Genomic DNA, 21,871 nt, shown 5'->3' with positions numbered 1-21,871 from the left:
TTCATACTTCGATTCTTTAAAACCTGGTCACTGTGTGTGGAACACCATGAAGCAACAATCTATCCCACAACTTGGCTATCTGGGAGAACCCTACACAATCCCCCAGCCAACCCCTTGTTTCCGGGCCCCTTCTTAAGAATGGACACCAGACTGGTCACCTTGACCGTGTTCCGGTCGCTGATGAGAATCTGCTCTTCGTTAATGTAGAAGTAGACGGGCGAAATGATGGTGAGGTTGGGGGCCGACCACTTGTCGAAGTTGATGATAAGCTGGAAGGAGATGTCGGGCAGTTTCTGGCAGATGGTGGACAGCACGAAGGCGCAGTTGGCCGGGAAGCGGAGGAAGGCGCCGTCGAAGGTGCGGAAGACGCCTCCGCCGGCCGCCAGGCAGTAGGAGGTCTTGGTGCTGAAGCAGCCGCGCACCCCGTTGCGCAGCGCGCACTCCTCGTCGGACTTGCACTGGCGCGGGTCGCACTGGATCAGGTTGCGACGGAAACAGCGGCAGCGGCGCGTGCAGTCGCTGTTCCAGAACAGCTGCTTGGGCTGGAAGAGAGGCGCCGTTTGCATTAAATTCAGACTGTGGTCAGGGCTGGAGACCCCAAAGTCCAGTCCCCCTGGTCTTTTATCAGGCTGGGCTAGCCTATCTTTAATAGGGCTGGAATTTGTAGGAGGCAGCAGTGGGGAAACGGTCTCAACTCAAAGGCTCCATCAGTTGCATGCAACTCAGACGCCAAACAATATGCAGTTTTGACATTTACTTATTTACTTATGTATTTATTCTTAAAGACAGGGTCTCATTCTGTTGCCCAGGCTGGAGTGCACTGGCGCAATCGCAGATCACTGTAAGTAACCTGGAATGCCTGGACTCAAGCTATTCTCCTATCTCAGCCTCCCTAGTAGCTGGAACTATAGGCACACACCACCACACCCAGCTAATTTTTGTATTTTTTGTAGAGACGGAGTCTCACTATGTTCTTGAACTGCTGGGCTCGAGCGATCCTCCTGCCTCAGCCTCTCAAACTGCTTGGATTACCGGTGTGAGCCACCACCCTGGCCATAACTTGATTGATTTTAATAAAGAACTCTGAAATCTTTGTGGCTGGATTGTAGAACTAATCACAGTCAACCTGAATGTGCAGCTGTTAGAGGAACTAGGTAAAGAGGAAGAATATTTGGTAGAAAATATTCATCAAGGAATCACACTTCTGACAAGTACAGACTCTGCTTCAAAGATGAAATTAAAATTTACTTAAGAATGATAAATTGGCCCTTCAAGATTTAAACAGTCGTAAGAAAGCAATGACCAGCACTTCTGATTAACCATTTCACATTTCACAATCCTCACCCTTCCTTGTGTCTCGTCTGCTTCCAACTTACTTCTGTTGGAAGTACCTTCATTCCCATGTGTCCTGAATGTGAGAGATCCGGAGAACACCTGGGGTCCATGAAAGGAACGTTTTGGGATCAGACCACCTGAGTTTCAATCTAGTCCTGTATCCCCCCCTGTGCCATCTTGAGTAACATTACTCACCTCCCCAGTGTCACTTTGCTCATTTCTAAATTGGAGATATTAATAGTATCCTGTGGTTGAGTGCAGTGGCTCATGCCTGTAATCCCAGCACTTTGGGAGGTCGAGGTGGAAGGACTGCTTGAGCCCAGGAGTTTGAGACAAACCCGAGCAACACAACGAAACCTCATCTCTACTTAAAATAATAATAATAATAATAATAGGCCAGGTGCAGTGGTTCATGCCTGTAATCCCAGCACTTTAGGAGGCTGAGGTGGGTGGATCACCTGAGGTCAGGAGTTCGAGACCAGCCTGGCCAATATGGTGAAACCCCATCTCTACTAAAAATGCAAAAATTAGCCAGGCATGGTGGCACATGTCTACAGTCCCAGCTGCTCGGGAGGCTGAGGCAGGAGAATCACTTGAACCTGGGAGGCGGGGGTTGCAGTGAGCCGAGATCATGCCATTGCACTCCAGCCTGGGCGACAGAGCGAAACTCTGTCTCAAAATAATAGTAATAATAATAATGATAATAATAACCAGCATGGTAGTGCATGTCTGTAGTCCCAGCTACTCCAGAGGCTGAGGTGGGAGGATCGCTTAAGCCTGGGAGGTAGAGGCTGCAGTGAGTTGTGATCCTGCTACTGCACTCCAGCCTGGGCAACAGAGAGACCCTGTCTCAGAAGTAATAACAATAAAATGAAATTAAAAATAATGTCTTACAGGGCAGTTGTAAGGAATAAATTAAATAAGATGTATAAAACACACTTCCTGGCATAGGGTAGGCACTCAATAAATAGAAGCTGCTATTACAGGAGTAGAACAGCTCATCGTCTTTCAGATGGTGAAGAAATTATGCAACATTATATAAAATACCTACAACATAGCGTATCCTCAACTGGAGGCAGCTATTCTTTTCTTTTCTTTTCTTTCCCAGGAGTCCCACAACTAGAATGTTATTTTCTACTTTTCCCAAAACAGGCGGCAATCTGCAGGCACGACTCTGCTTGGTAGGGTTTGCATTCTTGATGTTGCACTTGCTCTAGACTAAGAATTCCAGGAAACCGTTGGAAATTGGTCATGATTGTCCAAGTGGGAGGTGGTACCAACAAATAGACTGTGTCAGAGAGATGTGGGCACTCAATGCATTATCGACTTACCAAAATAGTGTTATCCAGAAAAGATCTTTCAACAGCACAAAAAGGCCTATGTTTCTGTCTGGTCAGTTTTCTGCTTTAACTAGAGACATCAAAACCCTGGATATCAACTACAGATATGACTCAGATTCAAGGGTAAATAGATAGAGGAGAAGATCTTCCAGAACAACTTTCCTGATTGCAGTGCACTTCAAGATGCTATTGCTGATTCTTTCATCCTCAAAGTGAAGTCATTGCTGGAACTAAGTCTACTCTCCTTCCAGACTTACATAACATATTCTGGGTGCCAACAGCCTCACAAATTGACTTCATTTCTCTTATCAGATTTATAGAATAACTGAGTGGATGGTTTGGCCTCTCCCTGATAAGAAGTCAGACATTACAGTGGTGAAAAGAGAAAAATAACTTGATGTATGTGGATATGATAAAGGGTAAATAATTCATCCACGAGAGAATCTGATCCTGAAACGAGCATTACAGTAAAGTGGCTGGCCCAACGCTGCTTTCTTCACCTTAATCACACATGACAATGACAGCTGGGTGATCACTCTACATGCTAATAGCCAGGCATAGTCTCTATTCATTTCCAAAGAAATTTATTCTATGAACAAGCCCCCAAGCGCTTTGGAATGGTGGCAAGTAGATGTGGATTCTTTGTTCTCTGAGTTTCCTGCTTCCCGGATGTAAGCTGTTGTCAAAATCCACTGAGGTTCTGATGAAAAACTGTTCATAATGTTCACACTGTAGTACTAATAGCAGCCAAGAGCTGACCATGCTTTTCCTGAGAGTCCCAAGGGCTTTTATTTGCATCCTTTCAGAAACACGCCTGGATTTTTCGTTTACAAAATGTTTCTCAAGAGAATAACAAAACAACAATAACAATAGCAGCTCCCAATTATTGAAGGACTCGATGCCAGGCAGTAGGCTAGGAACCCAGCATAGATTATTTATCCAACAGCCCTACTGGGTTGGTATCATTAGTCACATTTCATTCACAGGGAAACAGACGCTCAGAGAAATGACAGCGTTTGCTCAGTGTCACACCTCCAGCGGTGGTACTGCTAGGATCGAACCCAGGTTTCATTGAATTATGCCACACTGACACTCAGAATGCCTGCCAAGGGTGCATGGCACAGTTGATAGATGGATAGGTTTTGGTAAGTCTCCGGGCTGGGGAACACAGTTTATGGAGTACTTTTTGAGTTTTGAGCCTGATTGTATCTTCTCCTCAACTGTGAGAAAACAGAATTCATTAATTTTTTCCACATGTTCTACCTTTTCCTTTCAAATAATATTTCTAAGAGCTCATTTCAACACCCTCTTTCCCAAAAAGCCTCCTTTGATTAGTTCCACTATTTTACCTTACTTCCTCCCTGTCTTTCTAATATAGCATTTAAATAAATTTTCCACTGAAAGTGAAATTGAGGGTCACTTCCACATTTCTTTTATTTATCCCCAAAGTTAGGGCAACTTGAATGAGTCAATGCATCTTTACAAAAAGGAGTTACTATTTATTTTTCGCCTAGTTGATTTCCAATTCAGACATTTCAGTTAGATTTATTTTAAATGCTACTATTCTTTTTCACTTAAAATTGATTAGTTCTGTAGGGTATTATTTTTCACTTGCTGATAGGTTATTTTGTAACTGTTCTCCTGTTCTTTAACGTACATTGTTTCTCTCTTCTGAATAGATTTTTAAGATCCTCAAGGCAGGGGACATGCTTTCTCATCCCCCACAATACCACCAACACAGTGCTTTGCAAACAGTAGATACTCAATTATTCGGAGTTGTTAACCATCTAACTTGCCAACATACGGTTTTGATGTCATTTAAACAGGGAATGGGCTTGAGGTCGAACCATGAACTAAATGCCTTGTCTATTCAAGAGCTTTTCTAGCTTAGTATTATGGAATTCTAGCTTAGTATTATGGAAAGATTACAAAGTCCAAAAAGTGAAATGATTTCGTGAACTAATATGTTTTATTGATAAACATCTGCGAAGGGCATCTTCATAAACTCTACGTTTAAACCCCTGTAGGGGGCGCCGCAGAGGGTGGGATGTGGGGGCACCACATGAGCAGTCCAGACCAAACTCTGGGGATGATCCACAGTGACAAATGGCACACGTGGAGATGGCAGCCACAGCTACCCTCACGGAGCCTCAACAGCCAGAGAGGGAAGGCCGCCCCACGCAGCCTCCAGCTCCATATTTTCCAGTGACAAATGTCCTTAGCTAAGACAGCTACAAATGTCAGATTCACAGCCACCATATTTCCAAACTATAGCTGTATCTGAAGCTTTCAAACTGAGATTTACAGGACAGAAAACAGAGAAAGGCACGACAGAGACACACAAATGTGAGTGAGTTGGGGAGGCAGAGCACCGGAGACCTTACCAATGTGGAGGAGGGAGGAGGGAGACACTCTGGTGCTTTTCTGACACTCAGTGCCCAAGAGCATCATCTGAAGAGTGTGCTTAGCCTCTCTACCCCCCATCCCACTCCCCTGCCATGAACATGATGCTCTTCATAATGAAGTGGGAAAATTGGTCAATCTGACCAACCTCTTAGAGTTGGAGAGGAATCTGATCATTGGCAAGGAGGACGCCAGGCTGGCCTCCCATACCTCGTAATATTTGCCATCGGAGTAGCAGCCGCAGCTGTGGGGCAGGATGCAGCTCTTGCCGTTAAGGACGTAGCCAGCGTCGCACTGACAGCCCTCCACGCAGTAGTGGCTGCAGTCACTCTTCAGGCGGATGGCGGCACAGCGGGGCTGGCAGACACTCACGCAGCTCTCGTAATGGCTGTTTGGAGGGCAGGTGACAGCTGGAACAGGACAGACAAGTCAAGACTCACACGATCACAAGGCACCGAGGAGGGTTTTCTCACGGCCACTGCTCACCTACTCAGGGGGATGAAGGGCACAGGGAGAGGCAGGAGGTAGGAAGTCTGCCGCCTTTCTTCATTACTGCCCTCTTCACTCACAGAAAGCCTGGGTCTGATTAGTTGCCTTTTAAATAAAGGGCCAATGTACAGATGGAGGTGGCTGGAGCTTCTCACATCATGGTCGTCCTCTCCTCAGCCTGGCCATTGAGATCCTCTATTGCCTGCCACCTAAACCGACCCCGCATCTGAATCTCCAGTTAGACATGTCACCTGATAACCTCTCAGGGCACCCACACTCCTCCTGCCTCTAGGTCTTCGTTCACACTGATCTTTCTTATTCATGCCCTCCTTCATCCTCTGAGCCTATCCAAATTCCTGGTTCTTCAAGTCCCAGTGGGAGTCCCAGCTTACCCATATAGCTCTCCCTCTTAGACCAATGTCAGCTCCTCTACACCCCAGAGCTTCTACAGAACCTTTTTCTAAGCCAGCAGTTTACCATCCATAGATGCCTGAGCCCCATGATCTCTGAGAAGGCAAATGTACACTCTGTGTGTGTGTGTTTGTGTGCATGAGTACACGTGCTGGCGTGGACGTGTGTGTTTGTGTGCACGAGTACACGTGCTGGCGTGCACGTGTGTGTGCATGTGCACATGTCTGTGCAAACTGACTCACATCAATTATGTTCTACCATTTTTCAAATGCATCTAGATGCTTCTATAGAAGGCAAGTAGGGTCCTGGTGAAGGGTGTGGGCCCTGGAACCAGCTGTAAGAGACCCAGAGCATCACCCGGGCTCTCTGAGCTTCAGCTTTCTTCTCTATACATACAGATACCAATAGCATTCGCTTCATGCCTGGTTGCAAAGGATTAAGTGAGTCTGTGTGCTCAGGACGGTGGCTGGCACATAAGTGTTCCATAAGTATTAGTCAATCATTAAAGATAGGTTTGCTTAAAAAGTTTTGTAGAAGCTATTATCTCAATCAATGTATACTAAAAGCACAACTACCATTGTGTGGGAATGTCTACCCTATACTGTATACAGTATCTATATGGGGGGTTATTTCATTTATTAAATTATCTAGTGGTAACATCTACTTTTAGAGTACACAGTTCTATGAATTTTAACACATGTTTTGATTCATATAACCACTCTCACAATATACCATATGTTTTTAAAAAACATTTGTAGTTTAATACATAATACTTGCATAGCGTAGAAAATCCAAACCATACAAGTAAAAGCATAATGAAATGGCAACCTCTGACACCAAACTATAGTCCATTTTTCCAGAAGTGTTCTATGCATATACAAGCACCCATTTGTGTGCGTATGTATGCACACAAGCATATGTGTATGCCCTGCCCATTATTTTTTGCATAAATGGGAGCATAATATATACACATTTCTGCTCATTGCTTTCTTTATGACAATATTCATTTCATTTATCCTCAAATTATTGCTTTTGCGCTGCTGCATGCTGAGTGTATTTTATATGTTTATGCTGATGCTGCAGTGAACATCCCTGTAGGTATATCTTTGCCCTCATGAGTAAGGGCATCTGCGGAATAAATTACTGAAAGTGGAATTACTGGGTCAAATGGTATGAATGCCACTAAGTTGCCTCTAAAGAGGCTGTGCCAATTTATCTTCCTCCCTGCACTGTTGGAGGAGGTTTGTTTTCCCACACTCTCCTTGATTGTCTATCACCAAATTGTCTGATCCTTGGAAACAAGCTTAAAATACTATATGTGCTGTCTCCTTATGCTATATGTGTATTATTATTATTATTATTATATATCCTTATTTAGTTTGCATTTCTTTGTGAGGTTGATCCTCTTGCTTTCATTTGTTTATAATCCATTCGTATGTCTTTTTTTGTTAACTGCCTTTTCATATCCTTTTCACATTTCATGTTGTTGAAATTTTTATTATTAAATTATAAAAGTTCTTTAAAAATTAAAATAGGCCAGGTCAGGTGCAGTGGCTCACGCCTGTAATCCCAGCACTTTGGCAGTCCAAGGCAGTGGATCACGAGATCAAGAGATTGAGACCAGCCTGGCCAACATGGTGAAACCCTGTCTCTACTAAAATTACAAAAATTAGCCAGGCATGGTGGCGCTTGCCTTTAGTCCCAGCTACTTGGGAGGCTGAGGCAGGAGAATTGCTTGAACCCAGGAGTTGGAGGTTGCAGTGAGCTGAGATCGTGCCACTGCACTCCAGCCTGGTGACAGTGAGACTCCATCTCAAAAAAAAAAAAAAAAAGAATTAAAATAGGCCTTTGTGGTATGTCCTATGTGTTACAAAATATTAATCATTTGTCTTTTGACTTTGCATTCATTTTTAAATAATTTTCTAACTTTTTTTGAAGTTGTTTATCTCTCTGCCATGGAAAGATGTAAAATTTTTAATGTAATGAAATTTATCAAATTTCCCTTTTAACTTTGGATAATTTGTTCTGAAACGTTCTCTCCACTGCAAGATTATCAAGAACACTCCTTTGTTTTCTTCTAGTATTTTTGTGATTTAATTTTTTTATGTGTAATCTTTGTTCTGCCTGGATTTTGTTTTGGAGTAAGAAATGAAGGAAGGATTTAGCTTCTCCCAGCTAGTTTGCCCTTTGACCTTTTACTATTTACTGAATAACAAATATGTTTTCCCAGTACTTTGAAATGCCAACTTTACCATATGCTAATTTCTCTTTAGTGTTTGGGCTTGTTTCTGAACTTTCTCTTCTTTCCCTTGGTTGGTCTTTCTGTTCATGTGCCAGTATTCACTTGTTTTATTTTTATTATTTATTTGTTTAACTTGTTCATATGCCCGTGTTAACAGTGACTGAAGGTCTGCAATACACTGTAATATTTGGGAAGAGGTATTACTAATTTAGAGATGTTTGTTATTTCAAGTATTTCAAATGGGTCTATTTCTCCAACTGGATGATAAACACCACGTTTCGCACTCTGATTCTTCCATGCCACCCCAAACAGTGTGAGAACATGGCAGATGGTTAAGAAACACTTGATTCTTGGAAAACAAACTTTCAGATTCCTAGTACTGATCCACTGCTTCTCTCTCCCCACCAAATGATATACTGCGAGCTGTGGAGTGATGACCTGGGCTCTGCACCTGGATTTGTACCATGGTCAAGAATGTCTCTTGCCATACCCAGCATCTGTGCCTTGGTAGACAGGATGAATGGTGCCCCTAAAAAGCAATTCAGCTCAACAGAATGGACAGGGGCTTTGGAATCAGGCCAACCTGGATTTGAGGCCTCGCTCTGCCATTAAGCAGTGTCACTATGGACAGGTTACTTGCTCTCTCTAAAACTCTGTTTTCTCATCTATAAAACTGGGATCATAATATCTCCCTCATCAAGTAGTTATCAAAATAAAATAAGATATAATTCATAAAGCGCCTCATATAGTGCCGGGTACTTCAATAATAACTTCTGCAATTCATGGTAGTAATAGTTGTAATCGTAGAAGGAATTTTTTTTAACAATTATTCAACAGGAATTTATTAGATGTTTGGAGAAAATGTAAGACAAATCTTAATTATCAGACTTTGTACTCAGCACTCTGAAGTAGCAGCAGCTGCCTCCAATAAAAGGGAAAATGACGATGACAACCAACTTTGGCCACAAGTTAGGCACTGGGTGACCAGGCTCAGAGAGGCAGCATTGCACAGAAGGGAGAGCACTGTCTCAGGAGCCACTTTCCAACTTACCCAGGCCACCTTCCTCGGGAAAGTGACTTCATTTCTCTGAGCTTCAGTTTCTTCCTATAGAAAATGGGATCATGAGTAGTGCCTACTTGACAGGGTTGCAATGAGAAGTAAATGCATGAGTCCCCAGATCCCACTTAGAACCTGGCACATAGTGAGAGCTAAGGAACTGTCATTTATTCCTTTTTTATTTCCTTCTCTTTCTCCTCTCACCATTGAATGCCCTAATTACAGTCCCCCGTTAAGGGACTGAAAGAATGATAGACTCAGCTCAATGAATTTTAAGGAGGGGCTAGTAATTAAGACAATTTACCTTCCCTTCTCCCTGTAAGCCTATTTGCTCAACTTAGGTTACAAGATTTTCCAATGAGTTTACAAATAAGGTAATTGAGTAATAAATTATCCCATTGATAGGAACGGTCAGATCACTGAAAAACACCAGCATTCTACCTTGTTACCAAAAAAGCACAAGTTTGATGGGCAGTTCTAGGTTAACCCCTTTGCTCCTAAAGCACCATTTCTCATATCAAGCATTGGATGAGATGCTTGGATTAATTTTTGGTAGAACGAGAGTTGGAGAGAGATGGGGCCTGTCCTCACATGATGTGGAGTCATATCAGCTACAGTTAAAACAATCCTATTCTTAGGTCGAATGGCTGAATTAGGACTCAGTCTCCCGAAGCTTTTCTCTGCTTCTGAGATTCAAAATGGAAAAGGAAGTTGCCTCTAACCACGCCCTCTCCCCCAACCTGACCTCCATACCAGCTTTAAAACATATATTTTTTCTCCTATTTTAGTTTTTCTTTTTGCCATTCATTACCACCATCTCCTCAGGTGCTCTAACTTTTGGATCTTTACCCCTATCTTGAAATGTCAAGGTAGGGAAGGTCTAAGTCTCCTTGTGATGGGAACGATTCTAAGTTACCTGCTGGCCCTGGCGTATCAGCCTGGGACGTGCTGGTGGGAAGCTGGTAGAGGGCAAGGGATAGGACCCGAGACTGAGGATGAGGCAGGGCAGACTCGGCTCTGGGTGCCATGGGTAGAGCTCCCATTACTAGCAAGCCAGGGTAGAGAGGAGGCAACCAATGTTTGGACAGAAATTTGGGAGGGGAGAGGAAAGGGTTGCTGGTAGAAGGGAGAGAAAGACAAGAAAAATCACCTTCTTATCCTTTATCCCTAGCCAAGCTTTGTTGTGGGGGCCCTTTCTTTCTTGGGGGTAAGGTTGTGAGGCCTTGCTGACTCAATTTCTTTTCCTTCTCATGAGTGACAAAAATTAAGACCCATCAATTGAGGTGAGAGTTCCTGGCATTAGCCCCTGTGTGCACTTCCCTATTTGTTGCAGTTGGAAGCATTGGTTTTTGGCATGCCTGTCCCCACCCCAGCCACCCTGAGAGCGGTACACCCAGCATGGCGTGGGTGCAGGTGAAGAGGGAAGTCTCTGTAACATGTCTCGAGGGGAAACAGGCGAGCTTTCCCTTCCGAAACAGCTTCCCCATTCTGCACCATGTTTAGGCCTCTGGGTCCAAAGCTTGGTTTTCTGATTTAGAGGAAGACAAGCTCTCTGGTCTTACTGGAATGACCCCAATGAATCCAGAGTAGCTCTGGGGATTTACCCAGACCCAAGCTTTCTTATAGGTGTATTTATTTTATTGAAGTCATCAGAGGCCAGTTCGTCTGGACTGTCATCCCTACTGGCACCATTCCCTACCCTGCCTGGCCTCACCCACTCAGGGACTGAGCCTGGATGAAATGGGGTTGGCATCTGTTCCCTGCCTTCATCTTCCTCCCACCCTTCCCTTACAATCGACATGAATCCAGTTGTGTGGAATGTAAACTGACTGTGTGAGCGTTAAAGCACAATGCTGTTTCTGGTTTTTCATCTGAATTTCCTTTTCCAGGATGAAGATGGGAGTTGATTCTCTGGGGACCCTGCTGTATCACTTATTTAGAGCTCTATGCATTCCAGATCAATTTGTAGTTTTAAAAGAGCTACAGACCTTCTAAAGGGAATATGCTTTTTAAAGAAATATGCTATTATTGAGATTGAGACAGGAAAATAGATCAAAGCAGGTTAGCTAAAGACCAACAGTGTTTTTTTCCCCCCAAGTTTTTCCTATTCTTATGTGCTAAATGCAGGTAAATTATCCCAGTACATAGTCCAGCAGTATAGTATATGGGTTGCGAGCCTGGGCTTTGGGTTAGAAGCTCAAGTCCTGACTTTGCCACTCAGATTATACGACCTTAGGCAGTTACTTCATTCCTCTGAGTTTCAGTTGCTCCTTGACTAATTGGGTCATTGAGAAGAATAAATGAGGTATATTGATAAAATGTTTAGCATGGGGTCTTGGCTCAGAGCAAGCCATTAATATAACAATACCGCTTAGAATGCACAGAGTGCGCCTGGCTTTCAATTACCTAATTGGATCCCCTGGACGTTTCTGAGGCATAAACAGTAAAGGCAGCATTACCACTGCTTTATGGAAGGGGAAACTGAGAACCAGGGAGGAAAAGTGAATTGCCCCAAGGTCACACAGATCCTTAAAGACAGAGTAAAGGCTAGAATCCAGGGGCTCTAGTTCCTTCTCTAATGTACTCTTAATATTCTGCTCTGTTTCATAAACACAAAGACTGAAACATGACACATATGAATCAAATAGAATAACATGCTTAGACAAAGCATGTGGATTACTGACACAAGGATGGGCCCATGAGGTGCTGCTAAAACTTATCCTTCTTTCATTAATCTCTTGTTAGCATTCTATTGCGAACTTTGTGTGTCCAAATGCCACGTGCAATACTCTGTGATTTATATGCATGACCTTATTTCATCCTCAGGGTAACCCATGAAATAAGTGATATTAACTCCATTTTACCAATAAGGACATGGAGGCTCCAGGAGGTTACATGTCATGCTTCATTCAGATAACAAACTCAGTTCCAAAGTGCATATCCTTAAACTGCTACTCAATATGTTCTGACTTCTAGGGAGATGGAAGACTAGCCTTCCCAGAGCAATCAAGAAAGAAGAGAAGCTACAAGGAGCGACAATGAGAAGGACTCACTGCAGGATGTGTAGTTCCTCCAGCCAGTCACCGTGATCCCCTGAGTCTGGCAGGTGCTGGCGTAGTTCTGCAGCCAGCTACAGGCGGTCTGCACCGCGCCCCCATCGATGCAAGAGTCAAACAGGCAGTTCTTGTAGAAGAAGGTGGGGTTAACTTTGCTGTGACACTTGGAGAAGCCAGCATTCTGGTTGGGGATCAGGCTGCACAGCTGCTGCACTTTGGAGAAACCTTCTACCTTGGCACAGGACGGACAGCGGTCCCCACAGCCCACCTGGCAGAAGGTGTCCCTCTTCACCCAGCTCTGCCCAAACTCATTGACGCTGGATGCGAGCAGACCTATGGGCATCTCCAGGTCGTCGTCAGGGTTGCCGTTGTAGCGGCCGCACAGACCATAGGTGCTGTTCTGCATGCTCCGAGGGACTGTGATGGACAGGAAGGTCTTCCAGTCATATACAACCTTCAGGCCAAAATCAGTTTCCACCACCACGTGGAAGCCAAAGGAAAAGATATTTATCTTTCCTTGCCCCAGCTTCAGGGGCAGATAGAGCCGTTCACTGTTGACCTATAAGAGGAGAGATGAGGGGGAGAAACACAGTTGGCCCAGAGATTTCCCAGCTCTTCTCCTAACAATGAGTCTCTTGAAAGACAAGTCCCAGAGGGAAGTTGGAGCAGGTTGAATGTAGTCTTTGCATGTACTGTTGTTTATGCCAGTCAACTATTATTATTAGGATTTGAACAGATGCAAATGACTATCCTTGGTACACTAATATACTTATTTATTTCAGTGCCTTCTGTTTACATAGCATTATTTCCCCCAGGAGTTCAAATTGTTTTCTCCAAGGTAATGTAAAGGTAATAAGAATTCAATTAAAGTTTAGACTGAAATACCAAAACATAGAACTCTTGTGTTTCTATTTCTAGCTCTACCATGGAATTTATTTTAGGCAAGCCCCAGTGTATTAATTCCTTCGAGATTTCTTTTTTCTTTAAGGATGGCTTCACTTTGCTGTTCCCTCTGTCTGAAATGCCACTCTCCACCCATCAACATCCCTCTCATCCTCCAGACCCTGCTCCAATGTTGCCTCTTCTGTAAGGCAAGATTTTCTGAGCCCGTGGTCAGAATTAATCACTCCCTTGTCTGGGAAACCAGGGCAGGTTATTTATACTTCTCTTGTATTCCTCTCTACCGCTGGCCAGGATCAAGCCTGCAGACACTGTATTGCAGCACACATCACAATCTGCCTTATGTTATGACTGGTGTACGCTCTTCCATCTCACCTACAAGATTATGGGCAACTTGAGGGCAGGAACCACATTTTACTGATCTTTATGCCCACCTTCCCCTCATTACCCCCCAGGCACCCAGCACAATGTCTCCCACGGAGGGGGCACTTGACATACGTTTCCTCCCACATATTTTTAAATTCAGACAAGAGGGAAATCCCTTAACAGTAAACTCCAGGACTGCACTGCCCTTGAACTATTTTGATTCAGAGGAGCCAAATCCTACAGCCTGTGGCCAGGTTAGTGCATGATGGAAGATGGACAGGCAGCTTGCTCACTGCAGCAAGGGCTCATGGGGGAGGTGGCATGCCTTGTGGGAGAAGCAGCTGTTTTAAGATTGCTCTGACCAGAAATCCCTTCCCCCAACCTCCTTCCTCTCTCTCTTGGCTGACACCACTTTCCACGCCTTCTCCTGCCTTGGTTCAGACTCTCATCACCTTTCACCTTGACTGTAGCGTACTCTCCTAACTTGTCTCGCTGGCCCCAGGATTGCCCCTCCATTCAGTCACTACCGCCACGCCAATAATCTTAATGCAATTGAAAACAGTTAATCCAATCCTGAAAGCCCTCTCCAGGGCTTGAGTAAAGTGTCTGATATTCTTAGCACTTCACCCTGAGCTCTCCAGGAACTGGCCCTGCCTCTCAGATCCACCCCATTGGCTTCCTGCACACCAGCAACACCCAACAGTTTGCAGTTCCCTAAATGAACCAAGCTGTGCCATTCCACCCTGCATTTCCTGTGCTGTGAGTGTGATGGATGCTTTCCGTGCTCCACCCAGGGCCCCCAGTCCCAGGCCCTGCGACTATGGGCTAATGATAATTCACAGCCGGCCTTGGCCCCATGGGAACCACGTTTCCCAGAAGATTCTGACCCCCTAATCCAAGGGTAGCCCTTGGCCAATGACTGGCTGACACTGTGAGTCGAGTGCCAGGGCTCCCACTAGCCCAGGCTAAAGCTGTTCTGCAGCTTGGACCACAGCCCTGCTGAGCTCTCTTGACCTGGTGCTATCCTCACTTTCCCAAGATTTCCCACCTCAGACTTTGCTTCTCGGGAACCTGACCTAAGACAACAGGGATGCCCTTGACCCCACCTTTTTCCTGGGGCAATGCTCACCCTTCAAAACTCAACTATCTCCTTCTGTGAGTATTCGCTGAGGCAGAATTCATTCATTCATTCAGTAGACATTGATTTGACACCACTGAGTGCCAGGCACCGTGCTAAAGGCTGGGATACAAAACATATGGCCTTTTCCTAGGAGCTCATAGGCATGTGGCAGAGGGAAGTACACAGACAGATAACAATACCATGTGATAAAAGCAATGATAGAGGTAAACAGATGCACAGGCACCAGCCTTAGCCTGGGCACAAAATCAGGGCTGCCTGCAGAAGACAATGGCCGCACCCGGTCTCAAAGGAGGAGGAGGAGTTGGCCCATCAAGGAGGGGTGGGAGTGAAGACAAGGGAATTCGAAGTAAAGGGCTCACTCAGTCCCAGCAAAGGCCCAGGTAGGTAAGGGAAAAATATCCTGATAAATATGAATAATTACAGCAATTTAGTGCTGCTGGGGCATAGCGTGTGGCCTTGGGAGTGGTGGGAGATGAAAATGGACAGGTAGGGAGGGCCTGGATCATGAAGGGACTTGTATCCAGTACACACATGGCAAAGCGGCCTATGAGATAAAGTCTGCAAAACACCCATTTGTTTTGTAAAACAAAAGCATCACAATCTTAATAAGAGAATTTAAGTAGGAAGATGAGGCCAGAATTTGGATTGCAGAAACAAATAGCAAATAAAGTAACAAACAGGAGATTCAGAAGCAGAGATGATGCTCTTAAGAGTCTGACCAGAAATGGAAGGAGAGAGATTGGATTGAAGCTAGTGGGGAACTGGGGGCAAGGCTTGTTTGAGAATGAACATGTTTATGGGTTGAAGAGAAGGATGCTGTAGAAAGACACAGAAGGGAGAGGAGACAACAGAGGGCCAAGATCCCAGGGAAGGCAACAAAGAGATGGCAGAGGGGGAAAGCAGCCATGGGAGGAGAAGAGATGCCTCATTCTCGGCACTTGGAAGGGAGGAGGTGGAGAGGATACAGTGATAGTCATTTAAGGGACAAGGTGCATGGAGGGTGAGAGGAGGAGCGAGATCAGGCCATGGAGACTCTGATCTATCCTGAAAGTTCACAGCGAATAAAGTAAAAGCCTTGCACTCAGAGGCCAATTGGTGCCAGCTGGCTTTTCTTCCTAAGTTACCTTGCATTCTATATTTCTGGCTACCTGATGTCACGCAGGAGGCAATGCCTTGGGGAGGCAATATAATTGGATGAAGCTAAAGGCTTGCAAATTCTGCCATTGCCAAGGAGAGCTTTGAGAAAGGAACACCCTCGACTCAGACAGGCTCGGCTTCTCTGTCTCAGAAACCCCATGCATGCCGCCTCCACCCTGGCACCACTGCCCTGCCTCTCTGTGAGTGAGAAATGGAGGAAAAGAGGGAGCTCAGAGGCAGGAGCTCAGAGGCAGGAGGTCAGAGGAAAAAGGAGAGGCTAGAATGGCAACAGGCTTGATGGATGGAGGAGGAAGTCGCAGAGGATGATGAGAAGGTGTGGCAGGAGTCGGGGGAAGTGTATTTCAAATATTTAAGTATTGGAAATAAGACCACATATTAGAGTTTTTGGAGACAGTTTTCCTTTAAACAACAGACCTTGACCTAGTTCTCCAACAAGATCTTCTGCAGCAAAGTCTCCCTGCATCCCTCACTTTGCTACCCACCCCGAGTCTTCACCAATATTTCCTTTTCATGGACACCTTCACCTCCTTCTTGGCCTGGCAAGTGTAATCCTCCAGTGATCAACTCTGGGTCTTCTCTTCCAGGAAGCCCTCCCTGAGGTCCTCGCAGCTGATTTAGGCAACCCCTCCTCTGTGCTCTCACACCCTCCATGAGCAACATTTTTGTAGCTCTTCACGTTACACAGACATTAATTGCCAACATGTCTGTCTCTAGCACTAGACTCTTTTAGGACAGAGGCCATATTTGATTCATTTTTCTACCCCCAGGACTTGGTAGAGAATAAGCATCAATAGAAGCTCAAGACACTAAACCAAGCCAGAGTGATGCTCAAAACCCCACTCTTCTGGCAATAAATGATAAAGACACAGGCTACGAGGACCCTGAAAACCTCCCCGTTGGCCTGAATCATGTCAGACTTGGCTGTGATGAAGCCTGGGGGTAGGGGCAGGAGTGAGGCAGTCTCTGATGAGCTCTGGCTGTGGATGGCTGAGATGGGTTTTGGCGGTGCCCCCAGGAGTGGCTCACCTTCTGCAGCTCACCCCCCTACCCTGTCTGGTCTGTAGATAGCACATTTATTTCTAGCTTCTCTTGGCTTAGTGGATTTTCCCATGTCCTGTGGTGCTGCTGAATGCAGGGAAAGGTCAGAGTCATAGAAGAACCCTGTGTCCCAAGGAAGCACTTTCTTATCACCCTCCATTTCTGAGGGCCCCAGCAGTGACCTGCACTCTAGGGTGTGTTTTACCCAGCACTTCATTTCACACTGTCATCCTAACGGCCATTATTCTTCAGGCTCAGGGAGAGATGGTGACTAATAAAAACATCATGGGAAAACAAATGCAAATCATTGAATAAGCAGATTCTGCAATGCATTTTAATAATCTGAAGTAACTGTTAAATCTATCCCCTATGCCTCGAAAGAAAAGAACCCTCGATGCCCCCTGAACTTGGTCTTCTTGTCAAGGGTTTGAAAGCTGTATACTCTGTTTCCAACTTGAGCACTTAGGACATCTCAGTGACTTAGAAAGAAGTACCCTAGCAAGAACTCCCCCCACCTCTTTAATCCATTTCTCCTTGACCCCCTGTTGTGGGTTACACTGTGTCCCCCCAAAACAAATGTTGAGACCTTAACCCCCAGGACCTGTGAATGGACTGATTGGAAATAGGGGCTTTGTCGATGTGATCAAGTTAAGATGAGGTCACCCTGGATTAGGTGGGGTTAACTCCAGTGAATGGTGTTCTTAAAAGGAGAAGGAGATTTGGACACAGAGAAAACAGGAGACACAGAGGGAAGGAGGCCATGTAAAGATGGAGGCAGAGACTGGAGTTTATGCTGCCACAAGGTAAGGAACATTGAGGATTGCCCACAGCCACCAGAAGCTATGAGAGAGGTAGGGGGTGGTGCTTCCCCAGGACCTCCTGGGGAGTCTGAACCTGCCACCACCTTGACTTTGGACTTACAGCCTCCAGAACTGGGAAAGAATGAGTTGCTGTTGTTTTAGGCCGCCCAGTCTGTGGTATTTCATAATGGCAGACCTTAATAAACTAATTCACACCCCCCTCTCCATCTCTCTGTGAGGAAGAAATCTGCTGTGTGGTCTTGGGACTTTAGCAATAAGTGCATCTTGTGAGACTGGGGCAGAGCACATGCCTGGAAGGAGAGCTAACCCACTGGGGGCTTAACCCTAAAGTAGAGGGAAAGGGAAGGAAATGCCTAGAGACAGTGGGAAGTCGTTTATTGTGAAGGAGAGGGAAGGGTAGCATGAAAGAAGAGTAGGTGCTCACGAGGACCCCACAGTCTATACCTGAAAAGAACTGGGAGGATGTCTGAAGCCAACATGCGTAGCCTCAGGTGTTGAGGTACCTAAATGCAGACAGTGTGTAACACGAGGCAGAAAACACAATTCATCTTAAACTAGATGAGACAGGACCCATGAACAGATTACATTTTAAAAGAAAAGAAAAACCTGAAAGGCAGAAAGGCAGAAGAGCAGCGAGTATCAAAGAGATAAGTAACTGCATGAAAACACCTAAATCTAAGGGTGGAAAGACATCACAAAAGGAAACAAAGAGTAAAGGACAAATACAACGCAAGCAATGTGGGCAAAACGACCGATACATTTGTTTTAACGTAAGATGAAAACGGATAGAGGGAAGTTGTCATAATGGGTAGCTTTGACTATCCAAACATCTAGAACTCTTATGTGGCTGAAAGCCAAGACTCTGACACAGTCCGAACTTGCCTCAGTGGCAATGTAACCTCTCAGATTGTTGAAACAGTAACTAGCACTGTGACAAAATCACGGGAACCCTGGAAGAAAGGGGTTATTGTGTCGTTTCATTCATTCTTTTTTTGGGGGGTCGGGGGAACAGAGTCTCACTCTGTCACCCAGGCTGGAGTGCAATAGCATAATTTCACCTCACTGCAATCTCCGCCTCCCGGGTTCAAGCATTTCTCTGCCTCAGCCTCCCGAGTAGCTGGGATTACAGGTGCCCACCACTATGCCTGGCTAATTTTTGTATTTTTAATAGAGACGGGCTTTCACCATCTTGGGCAGGCTGGTCTTGAACCCTTGACCTTCTGATCCACCTGTCTTGGCTTCCCAAAGTGCTGGGATTACAGACATGAGCCGCCATGCCTAGCCTCATTCATTCATTTGACCAGTGTTTCGAGTGTCACTAGGTGCAGGGGGTTGCCCATTCATTCAACATAAAGATGAATTAGGTATGGTTCCTGCCCTTATGAAGCCCATGATTAGAAGTGAGAGAGCTTTAGACATGAAGATCACGAAAAATACAGCCTGATGAATGCAATAATGGCTACTGGAATAAACCATTAGGATGAGCAGAAAGGAAAACAACTGGAATTTAGGTTTGTGGTGTGCAAGCAAGGGAAGAGGACGACACAGTGAAATTGCTCCCTTAGATGCTAAAAAGTAAGATTTTCAATAAACTTGAAAGGCTTGGGAACCTCTCTTTGTCAGAGAAGGAAGCTGAAGAAATCCCGAGGCAGAAAAAGAAGTCGGTATAGTTGCCCAGGGAGCTCTTTAGTTAGGTTTAGATAGTTTAGTTCAGTATAGCTCAGAATTTCTAACACAATGTATACAAGATGAAAAAGAGTCCCTTTAGAGATAGAAAAATTATGACACAGACCTGTGATGATAATGTCAAGAAGGCAAACACCCTAAATCAGCTCTCTGAAATGCTAAAGCAGAGGCCATTGGCTTGCTTCTTAGCATTTCAAGTCATGTGCAGAGCAGGACCCTGGAGAAAGAATGGCTGGGCCTGTGGCTGGGGCTGATGTCTGCAGGCCAGACGAGGAGTGCACAGAGCTCCTCAGCCCCACTGCCCCTGTCTTCGTGGTCAAGGAAGTGCTCTTTGGGTGAAAAGGGTGGGAAGCTTAGAAAGAGTGAGTTGAAGCCTAAGTGAGTAAAGCGATTGTAGGAGAGCCACGAGTCCTCCAAATGTGTGAACTTACAAATCCTGTGGGTGCCAAAAGGGAGACCAGGAGAGATGGAGGGAGGCCAGAACAGGTGAATATCACCCTGATCTCAAAAAAGGGAAGTGGGTGGATGAGGACAATAGCATCAGTTAGGGAGGCCTGGTCTGTACAAGGTAGGCATTTCTTTTACAGGTGGAGTGACCAAGCTAGGAGGTTAAGTGACTGCCTGAAGTCACACAGCAGCCACCAAGCAGGGATGCTAACCCCGGTCTGTGCTCTCTCCAACATACTCCGCTGCCACATGAAAGGCCCACTTCCAGAGCTGGCTCTGCCTCCTAACTTGGTGTATGTGACTTGGGCAAATCATTTTTTTCTCTGAGCCTCTGTTTCCTTCTCTGTAAGATGAAGTGACCAAAAATCTCTAGGGCCTCTCTCTGCTTTAATATACTATGATTTTCTTTGGATTCCAGACCTGCCTGATTCAACTGCAGCCTGGCTTGCTGACCCCATCCTTACGTCTCTACGACTCCCCTCTTGAGGAAGCCCCGTGACTACTCACCAGCACAGTGTGCTTGTAGGCTCGGTGGATCACGATGCTGTAGCCAAACACGGTCACGTCCACCTGCTTAACCCACAAGGCCAGTGACGGGTCCCGGTCCTCATTCTTGGCTGTGACAACAAACTTGGGGAAAGAGTCTGAGCTCGGCCTGCTTCCTGTGGTGCACAGGATGAGCGGGCAGCTGGTCTGGAAGTCAAAGGAGAAGCCATCAAAGGTGAGGTAGTGGCCATAGCCTGAGACGATGCAGGAGGCGTCGGTGCGGGCTTGGCAGTAGTACAGGCCGCCCTCCTCCATGCAGTACTCATCATCCTTGCAGGGCACGGTCTCACAGTGGACACTGTTGTCTGTGCCATTGCAATAGCAGAAGATGTGGCAGTCCAGGTCCACCCAGAAGGTCTCATTGGTGACAAGTTGGTGCCCCTCAAAGTTGCAGCCACACTCACTCCGCGTGACACACTGGCTGCCCAGTAGAGCGTAGCCCTCATCACACTGACATCCCTCAGAGCAGCTATCCACGCAGATGGGGCCCAGGGCAAGGGTCTCACAGGTCTCTGTACATATTATACACTCCTCAAAGTGGCTGTTCTCTGGGCACTCCAGTGCTGCAGGTGGTCAAGGAGAAGACGGGTTTGAGAAAAGGACAAAAGTCAGAGACAGAAGTGTGTGTGCATGCATGTGTGTGTGAGTGCATGTGTGTGTGTGCATGCATGTGTGTGAGTGTATGTGTGTGTGCATGCATGCGTTTGTGCATGCATGTGTGTTAGTGTGTGTTTGCATGTGTGTGAGTGCATGCACATGTGATTGCACGTGTGTGCATGAGTGCATTGTGTGTGCATGTATGTGTGAGAGTGCATGCGTGTGTGCACATATCTGTGCATGCATGTGAGCGTGCATGTGCACATGTGTATGCATGTGAGTATGCATGTGTGTAACTGCATGTGTGTGCCTCTGTATCTGTGTGTGTGGTCTTATGCGCACAATACAGTAAGCTGTACTCATCCTCATTTGGGAGATCCAAGTTCCAGTGGCACCCCTTCATTCACATACTCTGCTAGGGCACCTAGCTTTCCATGTAGAAGATTTTGAGTCTACATTTCCGGCAACATGGCCGAATAGGAACAGATCCAGTCTCCAGCTCCCAGCGCGAGCGACACAGAAGACAGGTGATTTCTACATTTTCAACTGAGGTACTGGGTTCATCTCACTAGGGAGTGCCGGACAATCGGTGCTGGTCAGCTGCTGCAGCCCGACCAGCGAGAGCTGAAGCAGGGCAAGGCATCGCCTCACCTGGGAAGTGCAAGGGGGAAGGGAATCCCTTTTCCTAGCCAGGGGACTGAGACATACAACACCTGGAAAATCGGGTAACTCCCACCCCAATACTGCGCTTTACCAAGAGTCTTAGCAAATGGGCACACCAGGAGATTATATCCCACACCTGGCCAGGAGGGTCCCACGCCCATGGAGCCTCCCACAT

General features: G+C 45.8%; 1 protein-coding gene across 7 annotated transcripts in view; it reads right to left on the bottom strand.

Moving 5' to 3' along the window:
• Positions 1-21,871, bottom strand: part of LOC126936555 (tubulin-specific chaperone cofactor E-like protein) — a 168,303-nt gene that overhangs the window by 27,600 nt on the left and 118,832 nt on the right. For all 7 annotated transcript variants that reach the window (XM_050759295.1, XM_050759284.1, XM_050759289.1 and 4 more), the window contains 4 exons: positions 20,398-20,999; positions 12,331-12,892; positions 5,289-5,488; positions 159-542 (listed from right to left, as the gene is read on the bottom strand). In XM_050759295.1, coding sequence (XP_050615252.1) covers positions 159-542; positions 5,289-5,488; positions 12,331-12,892; positions 20,398-20,999 — 1,748 coding nt within the window. The remainder of the gene's footprint in view (positions 1-158; positions 543-5,288; positions 5,489-12,330; positions 12,893-20,397; positions 21,000-21,871) is intronic.

The sequence above is a fragment of the Macaca thibetana genome, chromosome 14 (assembly GCF_024542745.1).
Source record: "Macaca thibetana thibetana isolate TM-01 chromosome 14, ASM2454274v1, whole genome shotgun sequence".
Lineage (NCBI taxonomy): Eukaryota > Metazoa > Chordata > Mammalia > Primates > Cercopithecidae > Macaca > Macaca thibetana.
This window is presented reverse-complemented; position numbering and strand designations above follow the sequence as displayed.